The 17886-nt window shown below is 46.1% G+C and overlaps 1 protein-coding gene and 1 long non-coding RNA gene across 19 annotated transcripts in view; one reads left to right on the top strand and one right to left on the bottom strand.

The window, feature by feature from the left end:
- The window catches only part of IHO1 (interactor of HORMAD1 1), a 55252-nt gene that overhangs the window by 28297 nt on the left and 9069 nt on the right, over positions 1–17886 (bottom strand). For 4 of the 18 annotated variants that reach the window (XM_080995766.1, XM_080995758.1, XM_080995765.1 and 1 more), the window contains exons 2-3: positions 16682–16733; positions 9667–9735 (exon numbers count right to left, since the gene is read on the bottom strand). In XM_080995766.1, the coding sequence (XP_080851892.1) occupies positions 9667–9722 (56 nt within the window). In that variant the 5' untranslated portion in view covers positions 9723–9735; positions 16682–16733. Of the gene's footprint in view, positions 1–9666; positions 9736–10587; positions 10617–11220; positions 11340–11817; positions 11842–12306; positions 12437–12711; positions 12837–13181; positions 13241–13612; positions 14063–14091; positions 14461–16681; positions 16734–16822; positions 16848–17886 lie in introns of those variants that run through there. The other 14 variants (XM_080995773.1, XM_080995774.1, XM_080995771.1 and 11 more) reach the window with 14 other exon arrangements.
- LOC308471676 lies at positions 12885–16532 on the top strand. Its single transcript, XR_013983064.1, has 3 exons — positions 12885–13024; positions 14454–14537; positions 15538–16532. It is a non-coding gene; the product is annotated as an uncharacterized lncRNA (long non-coding RNA).

The following is a 17886-nucleotide window of genomic DNA, read 5'->3' as shown; positions in this document are numbered from 1 at the left end:
GGAGCTCTATATAAGCAGGCTGACTGAACCCTTCAGTTCAGTTCTGTTCTGGCCTGTGAATAAACAAGAGCTGTTTGAAGAATCACTGTGTCGTCTGATATGTTCACCCACAACTTAACACATACAAAACTGTTTTCTCTCTGCAACTTCTTCAAAATCATCAGAATTCTTTGAAGACCCATGGTATGAGCCTTTGGTGTGTTTAGAACCCTAACATACTGCATGTAACAAAGCCATTCATTTAAATCTACATGTTTAAAGAGTAAGTTTCTTCTTTTACTTCTGTGTCCTTAGCTATCCCCTAGTTTAGAGAACATTTTGAGGATTGATTTCTACCAGGCTTGCCAGATCATTCCCTTTTCATCCTTTCAGATCGTGCTTTTCTGTTGCAGCTTAAACACCGACATGCTTATTTGATGTCAGAGGCCCTATTCCAACAAAACAGCGCTTTTGCTTTTAATCTTTGTGTTATGTACTGAGAACAATAGGATCCAAAAGGCAGCAGTCTGATTGGTCCTAGAACAATAGGATTCAGAATGCAGCAGTCTGATTGGTCCTAGAACAATGCAGCAGTATGATTGGTTGGCAGGAACCACCCAATCCTGCTCCAGATAGAAGTGAATCCACAACCTGATTGGCTTACAGTAGAATTCCAGAATTAGCCAATCATGTGCAGCCCATTGTGTAAATAATGTATATAAAGCAGATACTGTGAGGGGACATTCATTCATTCCTCCTCACCACTATGAGCTGAATAAAGAGCATGAAATCACTTTGCGACTCTGAGTATATTTCACTGGCGACGAGGATGGGATCCCGCTGAGCTGACTGCCACACACAGCACCGCAGCACCGCCAACTGCCGCACCGCTGCCTCGCACCGTGTATCCAGGCTTCAGCTCCGGGGCACAAGGAACTCAGAATGGCAGCCAACAGCAGCTTCTCGCCATTCAACCCAGCATCTGGAGACTGGGAAGCGTACGCCTCCCGTTTCACCTTCCTCCTAGAAGCCAAAGGGGTCACCGACGAAGAAGACGCCAAGAAGAGGGCGATATTCTTCAGCGTCTGCGGAGAGGAGACGTTTGAAATCGCCCGGGCTCTCCTTGCGCCTGAAGACGTCGCTACTGTTCCATACAAAACAATAATGGAACAGCTGAAGGGGCACTTTTCGCCGCAGCCCTCAGTGGTGGCTCGTCGAAATGCCTTCTACGCAAAGCGGCAAGCCCCTGGGGAAACCATAACTGGGTTTGTGACCTCTCTCCGCCAAGCCGCCCGGTTCTGCAACTTCTCAGAGCTGGAGAACATGCTTCGTGACCGCCTCGTCGGTGGCCTGAAGGATGAGAAGCTGCAACGACGCCTCTACGCTAAGAAGGACCTAACGTTCCAGGTCGCTCTGGAGGAGGCCCTGGCAACAGAAGCTGCCGAGAGGTCGACCCAAGAGGCACGGCCGAGCCTGCCATCCCAACCGAGGGTCCACCATGAAGACCTCACCGACGACTCAGGATCCGACAGGGAGGAGGTGCACCGAGTACAGCAGCGCACTCAAGCAGCGCACAGACCACAGCTGCCTCGACGAGAAGGAGGGAACTGCGCAAGCTGTGGGGAGAGTCACGAGAGGAGGACCTGCCGTTTCCGCAACGCAGAGTGCAGGCAGTGCAGAAAATCGGGACACATCGCCCGGGTGTGTCGGGCTCGGCCCACCCGACACCAGGCATCAGATGACCAATCCAAGAGCCCCAGGTCCCGGGGCCCAACGCACCAAGGCAACTCGACGGAGCTCACGGACTTCCAGGTATACCAGTTGCCCCACCCCAACGTAGAGAAAATTTATGTAGAGGTACAGATAGAGGGGGCCCCATGCCGCATGGAGCTTGACACGGGTTCAACTCTATCCATAATCTCGGCAAGGACCTTAAGGAAACTGTGTCCCACTGGGGGTCCCAAACTCAGGCCGGCCCCATTCACCCTCCGGGACTTCCAGAAACGTAAGGTCCCCACAATGGGGGTGGGGACCTTCAGGGTGCAATACCGAGGGCGGACGCGGCAACTGGACTTGCTTGTGGTCAAGGGCCCCTACATTAGCTTACTGGGATTGGCATGGTTTGGACCACTGGGGCTAGCTGTCACCGGGGTGAACCACACTAGCTTACAAGTGGACGTGGACGCCATATGCAAGGAATTTCCAGGGGTTTTCGATGGGAAATTGGGACAGTATACGGGCCCCCCCATTGCGCTACAGCTTGACCCCGCAGTACGACCGGTCAGGCTCAAGGCCCGCCGGGTCCCGTTCGCCTTGAAACCCCGTATAGACGAGGAATTGGACCGACTCGTAGAGCAAGGAGTGCTGGAGCCGGTGCCTAATGCTCCCTGGGAAACCCCAATCGTCACACCCGTCAAGCCTAATGGTTCGGTCCGCATCTGCGCAGACTACAAATGTACCATAAACAAGGCCCTCACGGCCCACGCATACCCAGTGCCAGTGGTCAGCCATGTCCTTGCCACCCTGGCTGGGTCGAAAATTTTTGGCAAGCTGGACTTGGCCCAAGCATATCAACAGCTGCCAGTAGATGAGGCCACAGCAGAGGCACAGACGATTGTGACGCACAGAGGAGCGTTCAGGGTAAAGCGGCTGCAATTCGGTGTCAGCGTGGCACCAGGCATATTCCAGAATATAATGGACTCTCTCCTTAAAGGGATTCCTGGCGTCACCCCCTTCTTCGATGATGTGTTGATTGCCGGCCCCACACCAGAGGAGTTTGAGGACCGCCTCCGCACCGTTCTGCACCGTTTCCAGACGGCGGGTCTCAAGGTGAAGCGGGAAAAATGTCTACTAGGAGTGCCTCAGGTGGACTTTCTGGGATTTATGGTGGACGCAGAAGGGGTCCACCCGACTGGGGACAAGGTACGGGCCATTTGTGATGCCCCAGCGCCCAAGAGCAAGACTGAACTTCAGGCCTTCTTGGGACTATTGAACTTTTACCATTCCTTCCTTCCCCACAAGGCGGCGGTAGCGGAGCCCCTACACAGACTCCTGGACAAGCGGGCCCCTTGGGTGTGGGGCCAGCGCCAGGAGGCCGCATTCCAGGCAGTCAAGGACTTGCTTGTCTCAAACTCGGTCTTGGCACACTTCGACGAGAGGCTGCCGGTGGTGCTAGCATGCGACGCCTCACCCTATGGCATTGGAGCTGTCCTGGGGCACCAACTCCCGGATGGAAGAGAGGTACCGGTGGCGTACTTTTCCCAGACACTCAACACAACCGAGCGGAACTACTCGCAAATCGACAAGGAGGGTCTGGCAATCGTAAAGGGAGTAAAAAAATTCCATGATTTCTTGTACGGGCGGCCCTTCACCGTGGTGACTGACCACAAGCCGTTGCTTGGCTTGTTTGCCCCCGAAAAGCAGACCCCCCAAGTGCTGTCTCCTCGCGTCCTCAGGTGGTCAATTTTCCTTGCCAGCTACCAGTATGCACTGATTCACCGACCTGGGAAGGCGATGGGCCATGCGGACGCCCTCAGCAGGCTACCACTACCGGAAACAGGCCCTGACCCAGCACCTGCACAAGAGGTTATGAGCCTGGAGCTGCTTCCCGACCGCCCCATTCAGGCACAAGAAGTTGCACACCATTCCAAGAAAGATAGGGTCATCTCCCGGGTCCTGGACTGGGTGTGGAGGGGATGGCCCAGCAGCAGCCCCGGGCCAGAATTCGCCGGCTACACAACCCGCAAACATGAACTGTCGGCCCACAAGGGGTGCCTGTTATGGGGAAGCAGAGTCGTTGTTCCCCAGCCCCTCTGCAAAAGGGTCCTCACAGCCCTACACGAGACACATCCAGGGGTAGTAAGAATGAAGGCCCTTGCCAGGAGTTATGTGTGGTGGCCGGGGATCGATGGAGAGATAGAGGCCTGGGTCAAACACTGCCAGGCCTGCCAAGAATCCCGCCCAGACCCCCCAAGGGCCCCAGTCCAGTCCTGGGAGTCCGCCCGAGCACCATGGTCACGCCTGCATGTGGATTTCGCTGGCCCCTTTCAGGGGAAAACATTCTTCATAGTGGTGGACTCCTACACCAAATGGCTGGAAGTCGCACTGGTACCGTCCACTTCCACGTCCGCAGCCATCCGGGTACTACGCAGGCTGTTTGCAACCCACGGGCTCCCTGACACTCTCGTCTCAGACAACGGGACTGCATTTACGTCAGGAGAATTCCAAACCTTCACAGCGCAGAACGCCATCCGCCACATCCGTTCGGCGCCGTTCCACCCTGCCACCAATGGCCAAGCAGAACGCATGGTGCGGACCACCAAGGACACCCTTCGCCGCATGACGCAAGGGGACTGGGAGTACCGCCTTGCCACATTCCTTCTAGCACAGCACAGCACCCCCAGCTCAACGACTGGCCGGAGCCCCGCTGAACTACTAATGGGTCGGCGCCTTGCAATCAGATTGGACCGCCTTCACCCCGATAGAGCTCAGGATGAGGTAGTGGTGGGGGAAGGCAGGAACCCCCGGACCTTCGAGGCCCAGGACCCAGTGTACGCAAAGAATTTTGGGGCAGGCCCAGCATGGGTACCCGCCACAATCACCAGGGTCACTGGCCCCGTGTCGTACGAGGTGCTAACGGATGGGGGGCAATGCTGGCGCCGCCACTGCGACCAGATACGGCGACGATTCCCGGGAGAAAACCAGGAGGAGGACAGGTCAGAGGAGTCCCAAGGGAACAGCGGGGCAGTGAGGCCCATAGAGCAGGAGGGGCCAGCAGGAGAGGCAGAATCAGTAAATACAGAGAGGACCCGTGAGGCCGAAAGGACACCGGAACCAGAACCACGACTGAGCGAGCCGGTTGCACCAGACCAAACAGCCGCATCACAGCCAGCATCCTTGGAACACGAGCCAGAACCCGGAGCCCGGACCAGGGAACACCCCAGGCCACAACGCACACGTAGGCCGCCGGCATACCTTGAGGACTATGAATGCGACCTCCCGGGCAGGACTGGAACTTAGAGGGGAGGGGTGTTATGTACTGAGAACAATAGGATCCAAAAGGCAGCAGTCTGATTGGTCCTAGAACAATAGGATTCAGAATGCAGCAGTCTGATTGGTCCTAGAACAATGCAGCAGTATGATTGGTTGGCAGGAACCACCCAATCCTGCTCCAGATAGAAGTGAATCCACAACCTGATTGGCTTACAGTAGAATTCCAGAATTAGCCAATCATGTGCAGCCCATTGTGTAAATAATGTATATAAAGCAGATACTGTGAGGGGACATTCATTCATTCCTCCTCACCACTATGAGCTGAATAAAGAGCATGAAATCACTTTGCGACTCTGAGTATATTTCACTTTGCTATTTATAGGATGCCAGCCATGTTGGAACAGGAGTACTGACACATCAGAAAAATGACTGGGAAGCATATGACTGCAGAAATGCAATAAATATGCAAATGTTGTTTTAAATATAATAACATCAGACTATGAACTCAGCTGTGTACCAGATGCAGACAAAGCTCTATGCTATGCACAAATTACATCTAAAAAGGGAATGAATACCACCTACAACTGTGCACTTTCCCTCCATCCTACATTAGTAATGGAAATTGATATTTGATAAAAGTCACAACGGATTCACATAAAAATTCTTCCCAAGTCATTTAATCAGCGTGGTTTTAACATACAGTATGGGTCAGCCTTTTTCAATGCAGTATGCCAGAACTACATATTCTATTCCAACAAAGAGGCCATCACCTGCCTATGAGATTCTGGAGGCAGCTGGCTGCTGTTAGTGACAGACTGCTGGACTAAACTGACACTTGGTTTTAAAGTAGCCTGACCTTTTACTTGCCGCCCCAGATTTCTTTTTCCTTAGGTCACCCTGAGGGCTAGTGAAGGGAGCAGGACAGTTTTTATATGCAAAGGTTGGAGGCTGTATGCTTCTGAATACCAGTTGCTGAAAAACATACGAGGGAGGAATGTGTTGTTGTGCTCAGGTCCTGATTGCAAGCTTCCCACAGGCATCTGGTTGGCCACTGTGAGAACAGAATGCTGGACTAGATGGGCTACTGGCCTGATCCAGCAAGCTCCTATGTACAGTAACTGCTATCCCACCTCCATTCCCTGGTGAAGCAGCAACTCTTGTTGGTGAGGGATGTTCTACTGGGGCTTCAGGAATAGGGTTTTGATGAGAGAAAGAGCCTTAGATTTGTACATTCAGAGCTATATTAGTGCAGTTAACTTTGCTAATTCTGCTGAGTGGAACCCTGGACAGTTGCCTCAAAGTCCTAAACTGACAGCACCACTATGTCGTCGTCCCCCCAAAAAACAGGTTTTAAGGGCTATCATTATCCCATATGGAACACACCTTTCTAAATTTATTTATTTCTTGTATATCACACTTCTTTCTCCAAAGAGCTCAAGGAGGCATACATTGCTCTCCCTGCCCTCTTTTAATCCCCACAACAACCCTTTGAGGTAGGTTAGACTGAGAGGCAGAGACTGGTGCAAGGTCACCCAGCAAGCTTCAGGTCTTAACCCAACTCTCCAACCATGACACCACACAGGCTCCCAGTATGTGAAAAGTATCTTCCTTTGTAGTAAGCACAAAAGTCCAGCAATAGGGGACAGTGGAGAGGGCAATCTATTTGCCTGGGGGAGATCTGGCCTCCTCTGATACCATCTGTGGTTCAGGCACTAGCATCCCTGCTAGCACTTTTCACGTTTCCATCCTCTGTCATTGAGACCCTTTTCTAGCCCTGGAATGGTGTTTCTGCAATCACTGCATACAAGGGCAGTTCATGATAAAAAAAACAGGCAGTGCTCTCACCAAGTTGTACCACAGGACTGGACCTGACCTGAAGTTTAACTATCTGCCCTAATCACCACACATTACTCCACATCCACCCTGCATGTCATCCTCTGATTGACTCCCATGATGATCATAGTGTGAACAAGCTGACTTATGTCATATGTGTTTACCTGATTCAAATAACTATTTATTTTTAAAAGTGGTGGGGAAAGATAGGGAGGGAGCAGATTCTTCCTGTGAGCATCATATATTGCTTCTGGCTGTAGCAGAAGGTTCGAGCATTTGGATTACGGTGGTATCTCGGGTTATAGATGCTTCAGGTTACAGACTCTGCTAACCCAGAAATAGTACCTCGGGTTAAGAACTTTGCTTCAGGATGAGAACAGAAATCGTGCGGCGGCAGCAGGAGGCCCCATTAGTTAAAGTGGTACCTCAGGTTAAGAACAGTTTCAGGTTAAGAACGGACCTCCAGGACAAATTAAGTTCTTAACCCAAGGTACCACTGTATTTAAATCAGGGGTGAGGAACCTGTGGCCCTCCAGATACTGCTGGACTACGACTCCCATCATCCCTGACTACTAGCTATATTAGCTGTGGCTTATGGGAGTTGGAGTCCAGCAACATCTGGAGGGCCACAGGTTCTGATGCCCCCTTATGAGTCTTCCTATATAACTGTGCTATCCTTACACTGGGAGAAAACATTAAAATTGATTTAGATATGAATCTAGTAAGCCTTGTTTAAAAAAAACAGACCTTGAAAACTACTAGATGGTAACACAATTAAGCAGCATGTGTTTAAATAAACGGTAAATCATGCCAGAGAAAATTAATCACACTGTTCTCCATGTTGGCTTTGTTGACTCCTTCTGCCTTACAAAATTCTATTAACTCGCCTGCCTGACGTGAGTACATTTCCCTTAATTGGCAAATAAATTATTAATTTATTTTCTTGTTTTAATCCTCCTCCTCATCCGCCATCATAGCAAAGCACAATAGCAGAGGATTTAGTGTGTACACTGGTAAATTTTTGTGACAGTTTTAGAAGGTTAATTTAGAGAGCATATGCTCAGTGGGCCAAATTGGTCACGTGGCTGTGCTGGTGTTACACAGGGAATTAATCTGTTTGTGAAATGGGTCTAAAGATTGCTACTTTGCTCCTCTCACTTTTATAAATTGCCCTGCCGCTGCTTTCTCTCCATGTCTACAACAGGAAAAACACTGGATATTTTGCTACATCCTAGATGTAGAACCTATTCTTCTGTTACTTCTTAAATGAAATACTTATAAGCAAGCTCATAAATGCAGTAGAATAAGCTCCACGGTTGTATAATGAGTAAATTGTATTCTGAGCATCATGATTCATTTCAGCACTGTCTTCATCATGACTAGAGAGGCCCTTTCACATAATAAGCTTTGTACTGTAAACAGCACAAGGGAAATTACAGAGATAAAATGCTCGCAAAGCCTAGAATAATTTAATCTGGCGGTAAAACAGTATCTTCCACACATTTTAATATTCCCCCTCAAGTAAAATTAAAATATATTACCATGTCTGTGTTCTTGTAGCATGATATAAGATCAGACATTTTCAGAAAAAGTAACAAGTTATACATCACCTTCCATTTGATGGATGTATTTGCATGTCACCTTAAATACTACTCATATCAACCATATAAATGCAGTCTGCCCTACTTCTAGAGATGCCCTTTTTTAAAAATCACAAGGTCGTGGGCTTCAGATTGCATAATCACGCATCGCATTGTAAATTCTAATTTAGACTAATGAAATGCTTTTCGAGCCAATTCACAGAGGCAGCAATTCCTTATTTCTCTAAAAGCAAGGACACTAGGCTGTCCAGATCACTAAGAGCTAATCTGCACATTATGAAATAGCTCTGATACGCACAAATAAGTGCTCTGAGCAGTGTAATGTTCAAAAACCATACTCGAAGACCCAGCAGGAGCTTTTCTATGTGGAGATTTCTTTATCTTGTTTTCTCCTGCTCTAGAGAGTAGGACTCAACCCAATGGCTTCAAGTTACAAGAAAGGAGATTCCGACTAAACATCAGGAAGAACTCAGTCAGGTGGCATATAAATAATAAAATTATTAGTAGTAGTGGTGGTAGTAGTAGTATTATAGCTGTTCGAAAGCGGGACAGACTCCATTGGGAGGTTGTGGACTCTCATTCATTTGAAGGTTTTCAAGCAGAGGTTAGATGGCCATCTGTCATAGATGCTTTAGTTGAGATTCCTGCATTGCAAGGGACTGGACTAGATGACTCTGGGGTCCCTTCCAACTCTATGATCCCCAGCATGCCACTGACATTATTATTATTATTATTATTATTATCACAATTTGTATACCGCCCTTCATCTGCAGATCTCAGGGCGGTTCACAACATAAAAATACAATATAAAAGCACAACATACCTGATAAAAACAATAATAACAAACCCATAACAAACCAATAACCCCCCAAACACATTTAATAGGGTTATAACATGTTAATCAACCAAAGGCCTGGTTGATGAGGAAGGCGCATAATGAAGGCGCCAGACTTTCCTGGGGAGAGCATTCCACAAATGAGGAGCCACTGCAAAAAAGGCCTGTTCTTGTGTTGCCACCCTGCAGACCTCTCATGGGAGGAGACACATGAAGAAGGGGGCCTCAGATGATTATCTCAGGGTCCAGGTAGTTTCATTGATGTATTGCAGTCCTTAGCCGTTTAAGGCTTTATAGGCCCAAACTATAGTTAGGGTTAGTTATAGCGTCCAAACCAGAATTGGAACCCATGGTTGGAATTTATGCATTGTCAACGATAATGACACAAGAATGCTACTATAACAATGGCAGCAATAACCTGCTTACCCCATCTTTATAGGAGTGCTAAACATCTCTTTGACATTCCAGAGATTTGGATTCATTTCCCAGGCTTGCCTGTTAAAACATAAAGAGAAATATGTGAATGTTGCAGTGTGGTACATTATTCTTCTCATACACTGTTTCATCAAGGCATCAATTTTAACAACTGTTTCCCCCACGACTGCCATGAAAGCTAGGCAGTGGAAGAAACTACCCTAAAACAAGACACGATCTCCAAGTAAATTGCTGACCACCTTGCTTCAAGAATGGATATTACCCAGGCAAATATATTGCTTTGGCTTTGTTGTTATTGTCAAGATTCTAGTGCCACTCAGCATTAAAAATCAACAGGAGTGAAATACAGGGTGCTTCAAGATGAAGTCACCTTCATCAGAATGCCAGCCCATAGATGTTTGTTTACATGTAAACTAGATTTTTCACTTCCCACAGAAAATCCAATATGTAAAAATAGCCCATTATACATTGGCTTTTCTTTTGGGGTTTTTTTGGAGGGCAATTTGTCACATGTACGGTGTGACATTTTGATGAGTGGCCTCTGTCACCATATCTGATTCTCTTTGTTCTTCAGCTGAACACAACCTACAGCCATTTTATTTCTGGAGGTCCCCAAAACCAAATGAAAGACATCTATTTCCACCGATTTCTACATGTTGAAGGCACCCTCAATTTGGAAGAGCAATTCTCTCATGATCACCACACAATAAATGTGTGGGGTTACCAAGGAAACTGTAATCACAATCCATATATCAGGATTTCTGCTGCTGTTGTTTTAAAAAATAATAAAAGAGCTCTTGTGGAAGGCTTCTTAATTACTCTTGCACAAACCTTATGCAAGTCAAATACTATTCTTGTGAGAGACCTCAGTATCAACTTTTCCTAACAAATAGAAATTGATAATGCTTTTACTCATTTCCTGGCTTCTTCTTTTTTAAATGTTGTTGTTGTTGTTGTTGTTGTTGTTGCTACATTTATACTCCGCCCATCTGGCTGAGTTTCCCCAGCCGCTCTGGGTGGCTTACAACATATCTAAAAACATAACAAAAACATCAGTCCCTTAAAAACTTCCCTAAACAGGGCTGCCTTCAGATGTCTTCTAAAGGTCAGATAGTTTTTTATTTCCTTGACATCTGAAGGGAGGGCATTCCAGAGGGAGGGCGCCACTACCAAGAAGGGTAATGGAGGGTGGAAAAGTGATTGAGGGCAGGTACAAAACAACAAACATTGCCCAAGTTCACGATACATATAAAACACATTTGCAGTGGTACCTCTGGTTGCGAACGGGATCCGTTCCGGAGGCCCGTTCGCAACATGAATAGAACACAACCCGCAGTGGCGCGTCTGTGCACACACAGGTTGCGATTCGCTGCTTTTGCGCATGCGCGTGGCATCATTTTGCACGTCTGTGCATGCACAAGCAGCGAAACCCGGAAGTAACCCTTTCCGGTACTTCCGGGTCGCAACCTGAAAAAACGTATCATTAAGCAAAAGTAACATGAGGTATGACTGTATACACAATACATATGAAACACTACAGATTACCCCTCACAGAGCTACAGTTCCAAGCACCTTAAACTCCTGTTCCCAGGATTCTTGGGGGCAGGGATGTGCTTTAAATATATGGTGTGTCAAGTTCCTCCAACTGGGGTAGATGAAAAGCCCTGGAATAGAAACGTATATTTGAAAAAGAAAAAAGAAATTTGGATTTGAAAAACATGCCTTTTGAAAAAATGTGTGGAAGCTAATATGCTTAGCATGCACACAGAAAAATCAGGACTCAGTTATGACCCATGTGCCCTCCTATTACAATAGCAAATTGTTTCCCTGGCAAAACTGCCGACAAAAGGAGAGGAAATTGATAGCAGCATGCTTGGGGGGAAAGCATGAGAACATGGGCGTAGCCGGGCAGGGGGGGGCAGGGGGCAGTTGCCCCACCTAAATCAATACAAATCAATAAAATGACATAGCTGAGGTTCTGCACCTCCCCTAACAAAAGGCCTGCCCTCCCAAACAAAAATTCTGGCTATGCCCATGCATCAGCATCTTTGGAAAATACCCCCACAAGGAAAAACTAAGGGGCAAAACACCCCTCGCAAAAAAATGATAATATTAATTATTATTATTATTTATTATTTATACCCCGCCCATCTGGCTGGGCTTCCCCAGCCACTCTGGGCGGCTTCCAACAAAATATTAAAATACGGTAATGCATTGATGCTTAGATGGCCACAGGGCGCTGCTGTCGGTTGGGCAGAAAACCAAATTCAAGATTCTGCAAGGCGGCTCCACCACGCTGCACCATTTTGTGGCAGGTCCCATGGGCGTCGCTTTGACGTTTTTATTTTTATTTTTGACGCCCTGAACGGTTCATACACCACACTGTTACAAAGTCACTCGTGCCTGAAAGGCGCTTGAGGTATTGGAAGAACCATTGCTGCCTCTGCATGATTTGCAACCTGCCGCATCCCTTCCCTTGCCAATGTAAAACCAAGAGGGACTTGAGGCGAGAGCACGTCTCCCCTCTTGGGGTTGGGCTGCTGATGCAGCTCCTCCCTCCCCTTTGAGAAATGTCCCTGGGTGTGTGGAGCTGACGTGCAGGCATTTGTTTAAACTGTAAAGTTAACGTGCCTCCTCCTCCTTTCTTTCAGCAGACCTTGCTTTCTTCCGCCTTCCCTGGCTTAGTGGGCGCGGGGAGTTGTTCCGCAGCGCGCGAGAGGCGCCTGACGCTCTTCCTCAGGCGAAGCGCCTCGAGAGGCTCCCTCACGGTTCTCCCTCACGCAGCGAGGGATCCTCGCTATATATATATTTAAAGTTTTAATGGTGGTCCACGCGCAAAGTATATCGCACAAGGCCCGCACAAGTCTCCTCCCCCCCCCCCCCCACAGAGAGGCAGCGCCTCAATAAAAATAAGTATTTTAGTTCCTTGACGTTATCGCCTCCCTCACAAGAAACGTCCTCATCTCGTTTCCACCTTCCCTTCACAGCCGGAACTCCCCATTTGGGAGCGGGCAATCTTGTTTTTCCTAATCTCACCGTCTTTTCAGAGCCCCGGGAAGATTGAAGCACCACAGACTTGGGTTACATGTACCGACATATCATCATTATTATTTGAAACTGCTTTGTTTAAAAAATAAATCGGATTCCTCCTCAAGAGAAATTCCACTCGGGAAGACCTAACCCCTCACAACGTTCAGTTGCTGTTTCAAGAGATCTCAGGACTCTTCATCCCCTGAAAGAACAACCTGGAAACCCCATTACTCCGAATATTAAGACCTCAGCAGTCCCGTTTTTTCTGTGTAAAGAAATGGTAGCCAAGTCACGAGGGAACAAAAATCACAATTGTTAAGTCAGTGCATATAAATGTAAATCAAAAGTTACATTTGCCCGTTGCCTAGCTCTGAACAGTCTCTTAAAAGTTCATGTGAAGAATAATAATGATGATAACGATAATAACAATAATAATGTCCGGGTGGTCATGCATGTCTGTTCAGAAGTAAAAGTACCTTTCCTTTGAATCCAGTGGTGTATTTGAGTCTCAGGTTGGGGTATATAAGCTTACAGCCTGAAAGTCAGAGAGAAAGAGCTGAAACCTATTAGGTTGCTTCAAAGCTGGTTTAATATTCATTCTCTCTACTTACAATCCTTGGAATTGAGGGAGAGGCTAGGAAATTTCTAACAGACTTTTTAACACCTCACCAATTTCCAATATTTTTTTGGGGGGGTGGGGTGGAGCCATGACAGTTAAACTGCTAGAACACAAATGAAAGTCTGTAGTGTAACTAGGTGGTCCACATAATTTTTATGCAAAGCCACCCCAAAAAGCTGACACTTGTGTGGTCATTAAAGAAATGGGGGCAGAACAAGGTGCTCCTCTCAAAGGACAGAAACGTCTGATTCAGGAGACAAAAAGTGGCTAATCCAAAGAGATACAGACATGATATTATTCAAACTGGGTGTGAGCAGATATGATCCAAGCATAGGATCCTGATTCCTGCTCCTCCATCAACATGCCCTTCATTCGACCCACATCCCCCCTGGCACTGTCAGTCCCGCAGACAGAAGAGTTGTTGCAAAAAGTGTCCTTTTTGATTGCCAGTGTGAATGGGGATTTGGGAGCAATCCTACTTTACCCAGCAAGCATAAATTGGGGATAGGATGACATTGTTAGGTTCCTAATGAGCCATTCCATTAATCCTAGCCCCTGTGATTCAGGATTCCCATTCTTTTTTCCTTTATGTTACACAAAGCGCTTTGCAGTAAGCCCCGACAAAGGGCAGAACAAAGGTTTGCGAAATACAGTGAGTTTTGGCAGGCAGCCCCTGATATTCCAAAAATTAAGACGTGGCTTTGAGCTTGCTTCTCACTGGGTGAAAGTGGGGGGAACATATGCTTGCAATTTCCCCATTTACTAACCTCTGTTTATGCCATAAAGAACAAAATCAAGGTAGGAAATCTCATTCCAACAGATAGGAGTCTGAAACATTCCCTCAAAACAGGTTGTGCAAACTGGCTTCCTTTAAAAGATATAAAGACAGAAGAAGCTATAGCATATTTTTCCACACCATATTGGAAAAGGGCAAAGTTCAGTCTAGTTAAATTGCCCCATGGACCTTCACTCAATCCATATCCAGCATTCTTGTGCTCCATTGATTTGCCTGTAGGCAAATGGCATTTTTTCTCCTAGTGAAGTGTAAAATACAAATTCCAAATCAATCTTGAAGTGATGCAGTGTGGTGTCTTAAGTTTTGATAAGTTTTTTGTTCTTTTGCATACAGCCTGATCTGCGCTGGCCCAAGACCTTTTGGCACTTGAGGCAAACCACAACATGGCGCTCACATCCACTGGCCAGGGAAGAGGGGGTGAGTGAAGATCTACACCAGGAACAAGGTGGAGGGGAATCAAAGTAACCTTACCCAACAGCTGAAATGGGAATCAAAGGTCATTGAGGGTGGTTGGGGGGAAGGAGCCAGGTCAGAATCAAGCTGGGTGGCCGCAGAGCCCAGAAGACCCCAGAGGGCAGCCCCCACCATTTACTCCCTGGGAGTGGGAGGGAGACCAAGACATTGCTGTAGAGGCGGCATTGGTGGGGGGTGCTGAGAAAGAGACAGATCCAGCCTCCAAGGAGTGTGCCAAAGCCATTGCCACTACTGCAGTAGCAGCAGGCAATGCATATATTGGAGGTCAGATCTGCTGTCCCCATGGATCCGGCCGCCTGAAGCAGTTGCCTCATGGGTGAGCCGGGCCTGAGTCTGATCTTGTTCAAGTTTTCCCTAGAACTTCGCTCCCACGGATTCAGTAGCACTTAGTTACCTGTATTTTGGATTGCAGCTTGAAGAACTTTGGTCACTATCTCTACCGTACTGGGCACAAGAATTGTAGGATTCATACTGACTTTACAGAGAGTAAAGTGAAAGCTTTACCCATTGTGGGCTTGTAATTTATGCAATCAATGATTTACTTTAGCCTTGGGGTGGTAAGACTTTCCGGTTTTCTCCTGCTGTCAGAAGGGCATGCAAATATGCAAGCAAAACCAATGTTTGTAATATATAAACACCATGGGAATTTCACTTAGTGAGGAAATTAGAGGGAGCTAAATTTTCCCATCACAACAACTGGGTAAATAATCCATGAGCTACATATTCTCCAAGGGAAAGTTTATCAGCGTTGGTTATGCAGATGTAATGACTTATTAACTATTCATTGTTTCAATATCCTGCTAAAGAGTTGAAAAGGGAGTAATAATATTTATCTGTTTTTTTTTCCTTTGTAATGATCCCACCCCCCAAAAAATGAAAAGTTGGTGTTACTATTACTAGATACAGTAATTTCTTTTATTTTTCCTTTCTTTTTTCAATACAGTTATTTCTTGAGTATGATGGTACACCATAATGCCAACCTGTGCAAACTGAAGAGATGGTATGCTCTGTTTCAGCTTTTACATGTGAATGCCAATATTGTTAAAGTAGAAGGATACAACATGAAAGAGAAAGAGAATGTACATTCCCGCCACAGGGTTGTTTTTTTTAACATCCCAATTATATTTTGAGCTGAGCTGAGTTAAGACACTCATGTGAAAAAAGATCAGTTTTATGTTCAACTCTGGGCTCTTCCTGCTCCCTGCTGGGTTTGGTAGAGTTAAAAAGGAGGTAGGCTCAAAAGTACCTCTCAGAAGAGATACTAAATAATATAGGAAATTGATGCTACCATTGCTCACTTTAGACCACAGTTGCTATGCTGTGCATACTGATCCTGTGAGTCCATTAGACTGCCTTACCTTCAAGAATACATTTCCACAATATCCAGAAAAAAACTTACTTAAAAATTTATCTACCATAAGACTAAATATCGTTTTTAGTATGCTATACAAATCTCGTTCCCAAATAGCATGATCTGCAGAACCCCAAAGCTTCTTACATCCACTTTAACACACACACACACACACACACACACACACTTGGATTTTTGAAACTGAGAATTAATAAAAATTATTTAACAAAAACAAACGTGTGTGTTTTGTGTGTGTGTGAAATAGTCTGTTAATCATCTGCTAAATATATTTCAGGACAGGTGCAAATTATGTACATGCCAGCAAATAATACACATACTGAAAGAAACACATACTGAAAGAAACAGAGTTTGAGAGTATATTGAGGCACAGTTGGAATAGGGCCTAAGAATCATGGTGAAAGATACAGATCCATGCATAACACAAGCATATCCCCTTACCAAGTATAATTGTGCTTGGAGAGCCCCCCCTCTGGCTTCTGACTTGCAAATAATTAAGCCTTCCTTTGCCACCGTGAAATATGAAAATGTATTTTTATAATTGCATTTTTAAAATGACTTCGAAAGTAGATTCTCAACAAGTCAAAATCTATGCCAGATAATGGATTTCATGCTTTTATCAGTGCATACCTCACCCTCCAAGGCACACTCCTCCATAGTCTCCCGATACAGACGGATGCCAACCAACCAACCAGTGTAGGCACTAAATGCTGCATACCTGCTTTGTTGTTCTCTTGCCCTTTCTTTGTGGGATTCTTCCCTTTGGCCATCTGCGCAACAAAAAATTCTATTAAATTATTCTATTAAATTATTTTATCACCATCCCACAGACTATGACAAAACTCCATGCTATTCTTACAAAGCTTCATTGGCTCCTATTGAAGACATTTCCATACACGTTAAGAAATAATGAGTTGCTTTGGCACTGTACAATTTCAGCGAGATTTGGCACCAGTTTGTTGTGTTATTTTCTGCTATTACACAGAATGTTCCCTGCTTCAGAAGTGGCTGTGGAGATTCAGTTTTGTGCTGATTGCTGGCTGGATCTCTGGGGCTCAGAAAATGAGATTTGATATTTTCAGTGGGCTTCTGTGCAAAAAGGTAACATTTCATTAAAGAAGGACATTTTCCTTCATAGCCATCTATGACAGCTAACCTCACTGTTATAGTCTCTAGTTTCTCTCCTTCACAGCACAGAGCTTAGGGCTATTGTCAAGCACTGTCTTCAAGTATATATCTGAAGGAAGTGGATTTTTCCCCCCCTCTGTAGTGACACACAAGAAGCCTTTAATCTATTAACAAGCAATGAAGTTGCCTGAAAGCAACTGGTCTCCTATTTAGTGGATGTTCTTAAGCACCTTGCCTTCCAGCACCTTTTTTACAAAATCTTCTACAAAAACACGTAGTTTTTTCTGGGCACTTAAAAAGGTTGATGTTCAACCTGGCATAAAAGCCATAACTTTAATATTTAAAGTTATTATTTCATAAATCCATTCATCTTCTCTACAACAATGGCTGTGGTGGGTAAGGATCTTGACCAGGCTACCTCAACCTCGGCCCTCCAGATGTTCTGAGACTACGATTCCCATCATCCCTGACCACTGGTCCTGCTAGCTAGGGATCATGGGTGTTGGTAGGCCAAAAACATCTGGAGGGCCGAGGTTGAGGAAGCCTGATCTTGACCATATAAAATGCTTATTTGGTCGTAAATTCACACTCTTAAGGCAGATCCAATGAGTATGGCTGTGTGACAAGATGCCGTTCTACGGCTACGGTTCTGCAGACATTCACGAGGATGTATTTTAGTGGCACACGTAACTGTATCGTAATCCTAGTCCATCTCAAAGAACATATGTTCCACTATGGCACACAGCAGTATGGAGATAGAGAGAGAGAGAGAGAGAGAGAGAGAGAGAGAGAGAG

Source organism: Podarcis pityusensis, assembly GCF_964106645.2.
Source record: "Podarcis pityusensis genome assembly, chromosome: 2".
NCBI lineage: Eukaryota > Metazoa > Chordata > Lepidosauria > Squamata > Lacertidae > Podarcis > Podarcis pityusensis.
Note: the sequence above shows the minus strand (reverse complement) of the source record. Positions and strands in the feature narration are given on the sequence as shown.